Raw genomic sequence first — 10,326 nt, 5'->3', positions numbered from 1 at the left:
AAAAAGTATTAAGAACCACGTAGGACAAGTGTTTTTATGACTTGTTGATGTCATTGCATTCTCCTCAACAGGCATCTTCACTGCTCGACTGAAGGGCGTTTATCACTTTTCATTCATGACTTTCGGCTACAACGGTCACACTTCAGGAGCCATGCTGATGAAGAACGGGAATTACCAAGTGACCACCTGGGAATTCACCGGCTCAGATTACAGCGACACCACCAGCAACACGGTGATCCTTGAGCTGAATGTCAGAGAGACCGTCAACGTCATCCTGTGGAATGGTGGAAAAATACATAAAAGTGTCTTCAGTGGGTTCCTCATCTTTCCAACATTGTAGATTTTAGAACAGACTGATGTCTCAATTTGTTCGTCTTCCTTTCAGCAATTTCTCATGTAAAGTTTAAACATTTTGGAGGATTGTTGAAATGTCACAATAAAAGAAATTAAACAAATGATTTGTTGTAAAACTGTTTTTGGCTTGCTGTGCATCAAACGCCTCACTACTAGCTAAAGATTATTTTTAAAACCCGAGCTCAACACATGAACATTAACTCGGTCGCTGTCAAAAATCTATAGTGTACTAACAAAATGATCGGTGTTTTAACAAAACCAAGTTATGATGTGTATTTCTCAAAACGAATGTTTAAAAAAACCCTCTTACTTTGTCAAACTATGCTGAGTACGTATATACGGTAACTGATTTAGCTTTGTCATGCAGCAATGGGGAACATGCAGAGATTCATATTGTACATGCTGTATTAGCCTTGTATATGTTTCTGTGACATGATATTACAACAGCCTCTCGCACACTTTATATGCTTCTGAATCGAGACATGCGACAGGTTGAAGCATATTGTAAATGTACATCTGTAAAATGAGGCTGTTACTTAAATGACAGGACAAATATTGGTTTCCACAATACTAAGACATGAGCCTCGTCTTCATGCTGAAATTCTCAGAGCACTACACGTTCAGGCTCCTACATGTGACTGAATTACTTCACCCGCCCGTGCACACATAACATGTTAAATTATCCGTCTGTCCCACGCACTCACCTTAAGACCCGTGGTGTCTGAGCTTCTGAGGCAGTAGCACCAAGGTTGTGCAATGCTCTGCCTGCACCCCTACGTTTCTGATTCTGTGAATTCATTCCAGAATCAGCTCAAGAGGGTTTAGACTGGCATTTGACTAAACTCATGTCCTAGGCCTGCTTTTAAACCATGTTTTAATTTTGTACTTTCTGTGTATGTAAATTATTGGCCCTTATATGGTCACATTGTGCAGTTTGTTTGTAATTCTGCCCCTGTTAACCATTTGTGACTTATGTCTGTAAAAAGCGCTTTATAAATAAATCTTACTTACAATCATTTTCTCAACAAACTCCAGTTCAGAGATAGACAACTGCAGGTAAAGGGAAAGATATAGTTCAGCTCTGCATCTGGACAAACAGTTGGAGACTAGATCCCTTAACTGTGTAGAGTGGGATGGCCTCGTCATTGGGTTTTAGGTTCATTACTAATTAGGTAGTTATACTTAAGGCACAATTTTGTTCGAAAAAAAAAGAAAACATACCTTAAGGCAAAACTGAGCTGAATGAGACTGAACAAGCAAGTCTGAGGTCACCTGGTAAATGGTTGACTGTGAGAGACTGTACGGGCTTGAAATGATGTAAATACGAATGGGACTGCACTTTCACAACGTGAAATTGTGTAAAATTGTGGGTGTTTATTTTTACTTTTTACTCCCTGATTTGAATGTATTCCAGGCTCTTTCCTCACTGGATGAGAGGCAATTTCAAATAATCCCATTTCTCATTTTTGTCAAAACAGCTTCAATGAATAAATCTGTGTAATATAATCTCTAATTTTATGTTCCATCTTTCATCCTTAATGTTTCTGAGTAAATGTAATATTCCAGGCTGAACACATGTGCCATCCTCTTTGTTTACCTTATTTTTTTACATCTCCATGCTTCCTCTGGTAACCATGCGTTAAGAGTCACATTACTATGAATTGTGGGTAATTCCCTTGGGCAAAGTCTGCATTTAATGCAGGGAGGGAGCGCGCCTCAAAATCCGGAGATTGGGATTGGGCCTTCGTCTCTGGACCCTAGGACGGCATGTACTGGAACATTCCACTAGATGGGGCCGTCAGCCTGTTTAATGACTCGTCTCCAGTAGGATGCTGCCGTTACATCATGACTTGTGTGCTTGTGTTTTCTGCATAGAACTGAATCATTATACCAAATACGTATGTTGCAATAAAACATAAAAGTAACTAAACAGAGGAAAAACAATGTGCAAGAGTCAGGTGATCTCTACTTTTATTTAAATTAAATCATATCAGACTTTTTGAAGCATTTTAATATTTACCAAAAACACTAACCTTTTTCTGAATTAGATTTTCGTCTCTCATTAATAATCACTATATATTCATAGGTGCTAGGCAGAAAATGCAAGAAAAATATAGGCGTACTGAAAGCATATCTAGGAATCGGTTGTAAACAGAAGTCGAGGCACAAACATACTGCAACAGACATGGAAATGATACTATAAAAAGTGACAGAATGTTAGGTACACACATACTTTAAATATCAGTTAGGATTTTGCCATCATTTTCCCTGCATGTGAAGCTTTTTTTTTTTTTTCCTTTTCAACATTTTAACATTTTTTATTTTCATTTTGTAGGAATGTTAGATAATTTGTGCAGATTACAGAGCTAATATTTGTCATATTGAGTCATGCAGAACAATACACAGTTTGGCTATGAATGATGAACTTATGTAAACATTATTTAAAAAAAAAAAAAAAGCACTTTCCTTTATCAATCATATTTTATGTCCATGCCTGTGCTTCATCTTTTAAAAAATAAGCTTCATGTGATTAAAGGTTTAATAATTTGCACATCAGAATTTCTAAAAGTAAAATGAATGCATTTATATAAAAAAAAGTTTTCCTTTGCCTCCCTCTAGTAATTGAAAATAAAGAAGAAGAAAAAAGAACCAAAATACAATAATAAATGTGGATTTTTGTGGTCATAGCCCAAAGAGTTAACGATACGAGCGACATTTATTGAAATTCTGCGAGGCTCGTCGGGTTTTCAGTCTGTGAGGTGTCTTTATAAAAAGCTGATCAAAGCAGAAATCGTGGTTGGCCAGTGCAGTCATTGATGATGTGTGTATATTCCCCCTATCTTTATGGTCATCAGAACTCTTCAAGTAATCTAATAAAAGCACAAAAAAACACAAAATTAGTCATTTCAAACAGGCTTCATTTTGTGCCCCGTTAGAGAGTCTGAGTCATTTCTCCGAACTCACCTTGACTCGTTCTCAGACATGCTTTTAGAAGAGGCCACAGTCCTTCAGGTTGTTCTTGATGATGACGTCAGTGACAGCGTCGAACACAAACTGCACGTTCTTGGTGTCGGTGGCGCAGGTGAAGTGGGTGTAGATTTCCTTGGTGTCCTTCTTCTTGTTCAGGTCCTCGAATTTGGTCTGGATGTAAGCCTGGGCCTCCTCGTACTTGTTAGGTCCTGAGGGAGAGAGAGTGTTTGGAGAGCTTGAGTCTGCTGAGTTGCTTAAAGTGTCACGTTTTCATAAGACACTCATGTACAACCATCATATCTCACACAGAGTAGATTTGTTTTTCTAAAGATCAACTACCCACACTGCTGTTCTGGAATCATCTCCAGAATCCTTGAAAGACCCTTCTCAATGTCTAGATAAAAGATAGTGTCTGCTCAAAACAACATTATGTCTTTGCTTAATTGATATACTCTGAAACAAAATGTTAACAATCGTATCATCAGTTATACTACAACTATATTGAGGTTACTTTCTATTATCTTACATTCTCACACAAAATACTGTAATCATGTTTTTTTTGTGTTGTACAAAACAACATCAGTAAATATAGTCGCAAATAAAGAAATAAGTAAAAAAAAATCAACAACCTTTTGGGGTTTTAAAGATTGTCGGGGAATAATTTTTCCAGACAAACTGATGATTATGTCTACGGCTTAAACGTAATGGTAATATGTCAGAGGCACAAACTGGGGCGAGATTTTGCCTGGTTTTGATTCTGTTACAGGAACAAAGAAGTACAAGAAGTGGAAGTATCGCAACCCATTAACAGGATATTTGACTAGTTTTAAATAACTGAAAAACAAAAGGGAAGGTTTGTATTGAGACGTTCAGACTGTACCATTGTACTCGGGGAAGCAGATGGTCAGAGGGCTGTGGGCGATCTTCTCCTCAAACAGGTCCTTCTTGTTGAGGAACAGGATGATGGACGTCTCAGTGAACCACTTGTTGTTGCAGATGGAGTCAAACAGCTTCATGCTCTCATGCATCCGGTTCTGGGTGGGACGGGCGCAAATGTGGAGATAAAGAGATTATAAAAGAGCACAAGTAGGGCACATAAAGGAAATTAGTTGACTGAAACCCAACCTCTCCTCACCATTGGTAACATCCTGGGAATGGGCTCTACTGCAAAACACATGCAAGGCTTTTGTTTATTGAAGGAGTGTAAGCTTAACTCACCATCTCCTCGTCCTCAGCCAGGACCAGGTCGTAAGCACTCATGGCTACACAGAAGATGATAGCTGTGACTCCCTCGAAGCAGTGGATCCACTTCTTCCTTTCTGACCGCTGGCCTCCAACATCAAACATCCTGCACACACACACACACACACACACACACACACACACACACACTATAAACAGGAGAATCAACACTTTTTCATGCTGACAAGCTTCAAGATCCCCGTCTCCCTGTCTATACGTTGAATATATTTCTGTGTCCTCGTCTCTTCGGGGTGTTCTGCTGCACAGGCCTTGTCATTTTTCCTGGCATTTGTTGGCATTTTGGTTCAGTGCAGTTGCTGTGGCAACAGGCGGCCTAAAGGCAGGTTGAGAAACGGCAGCGGCAGGTTTTTTCACTAAGCTCCAACATGACTTATTCATGGAGATGGAGCGTACCTAGATGGATGAGAGAGAATGCTCATCTGGCCAGTGCCACGCTGAGGATTTTCTCCATCTTACACTGAGAGGAAGCTTTTGAGCTGGCAGCTGAAGGTGGAGTGTTATCATTCGTAGCATCGCAGAGAGACACATTTATTCTTCCTGCTCAGCAGTTTTCACTTTGCAGAATTTGGTTCATTACAGAAGAACTTTGAGTCCCACGAAGGGCCGGCTTTACGCTGAGTCAGCAGAGCTCGTTGTAACAGTGACACTTAAGACTGTTTACCTCAACAGTGCGTTCATCTCCAGCAATGCTTACGCAAGCTGACTATGTCGCGGCAGCGCAGCAACAAAGAGGTGCTTGAGGTAAACATATGCTGGTTGGATTTGGTGCAACTGTCTTCCAAAGAGAAATAAAATAAGTCAAGACATAAATATGAGACTTAAATATTCCAGACGGGGACACACCTTTTTATTTCCACTGTCTTGTTAAAGCAGCAGTAGTGACTCATGCTTCCATCAGATATAACAGGTACAATGTGTTTGTAAGTGGTTTTATGGCGTTATCTCAATGGGGATTATATGTCAGAACACACAAACACAATGATGAAACATTTACATTGTCGAAATAAGAGAACTTCTGAGAAGCGTGGCTGAAAACCGTCATTCAAAGTAACAAACTGAAAGGGTAATAATGAGTTTGTATTCCTTCAGTTCTTTATTGATATGCGTAATCGTGCTGTGGTAACTACTCCGGTACCCACATATGTATATTGTCGGCAAAATCTGTCATCGATGATCATTATTGTCAACAGCAGTTCATATTTTCACAAGATATGCATTTCTGATTGCTTTCTGATCAGGTTTTGAGTCGGTTATCATGATCTTCAATTAACACAGTGATGCACCGAGGACGTGTTGGAGATGAAACAGGGTTTCACTGCTCTCGTAACGACTTGTATTATTACTGCAAAAATATTTCAGGCAACCGTTAGAACTATCCAAAAAAAAAAAGCTTCGATATACTTCAGGTAGTGAGCTTGAGCCTAATCAAATAATTGCTGTCACCTGCTGCGCCTGAAGGCATCTCCCCCCTCTCTGATCAGTTTAGTTACTACATGATGAACTAAAAAAAAGACCTATTAAATACAATATACAGTATGTCCTTTGCTGTGTGAAATAGCTTTTTACTTCATGGAAGAATATTAGCAGAGGCAGTTGTTGAGTAAATTAGTAGGGTATAAATGAAATGTTGAGCTGCATAATATCCACCGATTTTCACCTCTAACAGCGTTTCACCAAACGAGCAGTTGAGTAAAAAAAACAAACTGTAAAAGGGGGATTCTTACTTGAAGTGCAGGTCCTTGAAGGTGAAATGCGTTTCCACAATGCCGGTGGTCTTCACTCGGGTCCGCAGCACATCTTGCTGTGTGGGGATGTAATCTGGCTTGCCTATCCTCTCCAGGTCATTTAGGTAGCTGATGGGAACACGGACATAAACAAGATAAAGTACATTTCTCATCTTACGGTCTAAGGGTTGTTTTTCGAGGTTATAAGTCTCATCTGTTTCTTCACACAGACATGAGAAGGACTCAAGGTGGCCCTCAAACAGCGCTGTGTCATCTCAGGTTCAAACTCAGTCATATTACATGAGCTGATGAGCTGTCACAGAACCACACAAGGCTGCTGCTTTACCTCCGCTCACTCCACCCCGTTTCATCTCACTTATGCACATTTTTCTTAAGGAGTCATGAATCATTATCTCATATAATGTACATTTTGATTCATTGCAAATGTGTATAAGTTAAGGAAACATTTTATGAAACTTTGTACCTGCTGACATTCTGAATGCCTTAAAAGAAAGCAACAGCTCCACTCTGTCTGGTATGTTGTCCGGGAGAACCAACCCACGCTATTAAATACAGAGATTGCAAAGAGGTACATCACATACTGCACTATCACAGCCAATCACAAAAATATGTTGTACGTAAACACGAAATCCTGCCGAGGGACACTGAGGTGCTAGTCTCTTCATATGCACAGACTTTTGTTTAAGTCATCTGATAAAGTACGACAGCCGAGGCACGGCTCCTATAAACTCCTATTGTTTCTGCCCATCAATGTAATGCGTTGACATTCTGCTTTGTTTGACAATACTGTCTGCATATTTTGGTTTGTGTGTGTGTGTGTGTGTGTGTGTGTGTGTGTGTGTGTGTGTGTGTATAAACATAGCTAAATAAAGCAATCTGGCTTTTCAGGCCAGCATGCCTAAAACCTGATAAAAGCACTAAATACAAGACCACAGTCAACTTTATATTGCAACAATGGGAGACACACAATAAGCCAAATGTATTTTATGTAATTCTTTCAGCACAATATGCAACTACATAAAAAAGAATAGGTTGTATAACAAAGTGTTGGTGCTGAATGTAATCCCCTGCCAGCCGGAGCCTGTGTGGAGATATTAGAGCCTCCGCACCACTACTTCATGCCACGTGCTTGACAGTCTAATCGTTATCCTCCTCCCCACAGAGAGAGAGGTTTAGGCTGCTTTCGTAGTCCACACATCAGATATTGTAGCACTGCTTGATTTGGCACAGGGTTTATAAGCCTTGAAGATTAATTGAATTTGGTCAGTTTACACTCTAATAAAAGAAAGTACTCCACTGCAGTGTGACAGAGAATCATCAATAACCAATCAATAATGGGTGTTTCATAAGATTTTACAATCACCACTTTTAGTCACTAAGTAAACAATTATCAGAGAACTGATGTGGAGCCATTATAGACTTCATATTGCTGCAGACACATAACAGTTACAGTGGAAGGACTGACCATTTCATTTTTTCACATCCAGACGTGTGAAAAGGTCTTCATTCCTGAAATAATGGCTGATGGATCCATTAGTTTCAGAGTGCACAGTACATGTCCCCTTTCTATCAAACCAGTGAGCGAGAGAGAAGAGAGAGGTCTCTGTTAATGTGAGCGGTGCCATCTCTCTCTCTCTCTTTCTGTGTCTCTCACTTCCTTTCTCTGGCTCTCAGCAGGTGCTCAGACATGGATTATGGTCTCGTACGAGACTCATTAGTCCTCTCACACAGCAACCGACTCTCCCAGCGCTCTATGAAGTCACGATGAACCATCGTACACTGACCGCTCTCTCGACCCGTTAGCGGTAGGCTTCCAGGTCCCCTCGGCTTTAACAAGAGCAGCGAAGCAAAAATGGAGAAGTTCTGATTATAGCGGCCAACGCAAACAGAGAACAATATCACTCCCCCTGGAAGGTAAATACAGCCGTGACTGCAAAGCAATCATTTGTGAAAGACTTAACACTCCCCTGACATTTTACAGCACATTCTGGAGGTGTCCTGGTATTATTAAAGGCCTTTTGTATGAAACAGAAATCAGAGCAGTTAATTCCTGCTGCAGCTTGGTGGTGAACGAGGCTAAAGTTCTCCGTTTTCACTGGATTTCCATTTCAGAGCAGCAGTGCATCCCAGCAGGTCAGCGTGATGACCATCTCCCACCTTTTAACCAGCAGCCTGTCACAATGACCTCACCCTCTCCCTGTTATTATACTGGTGCATTATAACAACGCCTCCAAAAAAACCGAGTGCTCAGAAAGGAGCATCATTGAGGTAATTAAGACCCGCGGAGCGAGAGGCTGAGGTTGCCATGTTGTTGCTGATTAGCCACCGGTTAAACCAAAAAGTAATGCCTTCACCATTAATAACTGCAGCTGCTCTCTATGGGGCCGTTCTCCGCAGCCTGTGCTGTGACGCTGAGATTATTAACAAAATGAGAAATGATCAAATAGAATCCAGCAGAGAAAAATGTTGAACTACTAAAGCAGACAAGAGGAGTAGTAGTAGTGCTGGTAGTAATGAATCTGGTCACTGAGGTTTTCTGTGCACAATAATTAGCTTTGATGTTATTTGATGTTATTAATGCACTCACTAAGCCGCGGAGTCATTGAGCTGGTACTCTCTGGCCCGTGTGAAGCAGCTCTGGACGCCGCCGTCAGCCCACAGTCGTTGGATGACGTTGGACAGATCTTCTGGCAGGATGCCCTGCTCCTCTGCTGCTGCTGAAAGGGCAAACAGCTGGCGGGCATCGTCCTGACAAGAAAAGACAAAAAACATTAGATAGAAAGAAATATGAACGTATATTAACCCTAATTATTTTTCTAAAATGGGCAAAGCTGATAAGTTAGACATGCATAGCTTTATTTAGGACTTTCATTTCATATGGTTAGTATTCCACTCACCTCTTGCAAGGCATATTTAATAATACCATGTATATAGTGTGGTTCTCAATACTGAGCTCCATGGCTAACTGAGGCTTTTTGGAAAGTAACACGCAATACCAAGGAAAACAAGTATAAAGCACAGATTCATTGGGCTGGTTGTTTTCTGCATTAACTTGCCTGGCAAACAGTAATCAGATATGGTAAGTGGTTTTCAGCAAGCTGATATGCCAAATTACAAGCTATAGCTTGCTTGTGTCGTGGGTATCTAGTTAAAAACACCTGTCCCAATCTGCTTTACTTAGAAATTGCATAAGAGCTACAACCACTGGAAAACGTTGCACGGTGTAATGTGAAGTTCCTGCAGTCAGACTTGACATGGCTTATGAATAACTGTAAACTTTCTCGACCAATCAGTCCGCGCGAAAGGGAAGTGAAGAAATGGAGTAAAGTAAACCACAGAGTGAGGAATAGTATGAATCCATCATTGGCACTGGGCCATCATACAGCCATCTGCCATCACACTGTGCATTGTAAGGAATCCATCTATCAAGGTACAGTGGCATGGAAAAACAGACGCATCCAATGGTAGGTTTACTTGCCTTGATTACTCTGAGACACCCATGATAGGTAAGCAAGAATTTCACTAAAACAAACTTAGTTTATACTCTCTAGGAGCACGAGAAGGGAATCATCCACAGTTTAGGTCACCTTCATCGCACCACTGTGACCCGTTGTGTTTGACACTGGCTAGAGAGCAGACTTCCATGTATTGGTTAACCATTGTCTGACCCTCCGCTGTATCTCAGCTGTAGGTCACAGTAAGTAAGCAGCCCTTTGCTTTGTACCACGTGGAAGTAATCAAAATCCTGCGACAAACACTAGCAGTTTTAAATGGACGTCGGATGAACAGAATGCAGAATACCACGGCTTTGCATTTTTCTGTACTCTTTAACGTCTTTTGTTTGCTCCTGTTGTGCCCCATATGTGTTGACGAGTTTAGCTTTGTAGAGTCCAAATCAATATTCCCCCAAGGGACATAAAGTATATGTATATATGTATATATGTGTGTATATATATATATATATATATATATATATATATATATATATATATAT

At 40.5% G+C, this 10,326-nt stretch overlaps 1 protein-coding gene across 1 annotated transcript in view; it reads right to left on the bottom strand.

The window, feature by feature from the left end:
• Positions 1–2,308: 2,308 nt before the first annotated feature.
• Positions 2,309–10,326, bottom strand: part of LOC116387778 (guanine nucleotide-binding protein G(i) subunit alpha-2-like) — a 44,709-nt gene continuing 36,691 nt past the window's right edge. The window contains exons 4-9 of the mRNA XM_031855201.1: positions 8,920–9,080; positions 6,312–6,440; positions 4,543–4,672; positions 4,205–4,358; positions 3,319–3,533; positions 2,309–3,224 (exon numbers count right to left, since the gene is read on the bottom strand). Of these exons, the coding sequence (XP_031711061.1) occupies positions 3,343–3,533; positions 4,205–4,358; positions 4,543–4,672; positions 6,312–6,440; positions 8,920–9,080 (765 nt within the window). The 3' untranslated portion in view covers positions 2,309–3,224; positions 3,319–3,342. The remainder of the gene's footprint in view (positions 3,225–3,318; positions 3,534–4,204; positions 4,359–4,542; positions 4,673–6,311; positions 6,441–8,919; positions 9,081–10,326) is intronic.

Source organism: Anarrhichthys ocellatus, unplaced genomic scaffold (genome assembly GCF_004355925.1).
Source record: "Anarrhichthys ocellatus isolate YVR2014 unplaced genomic scaffold, GSC_Weel_1.0 scaffold1, whole genome shotgun sequence".
Taxonomy (NCBI): Eukaryota; Metazoa; Chordata; class Actinopteri; order Perciformes; family Anarhichadidae; genus Anarrhichthys; species Anarrhichthys ocellatus.
The sequence above is the reverse complement of the archived record's forward strand: the minus strand, read 5'-3'. Positions and strand labels throughout refer to the sequence as shown.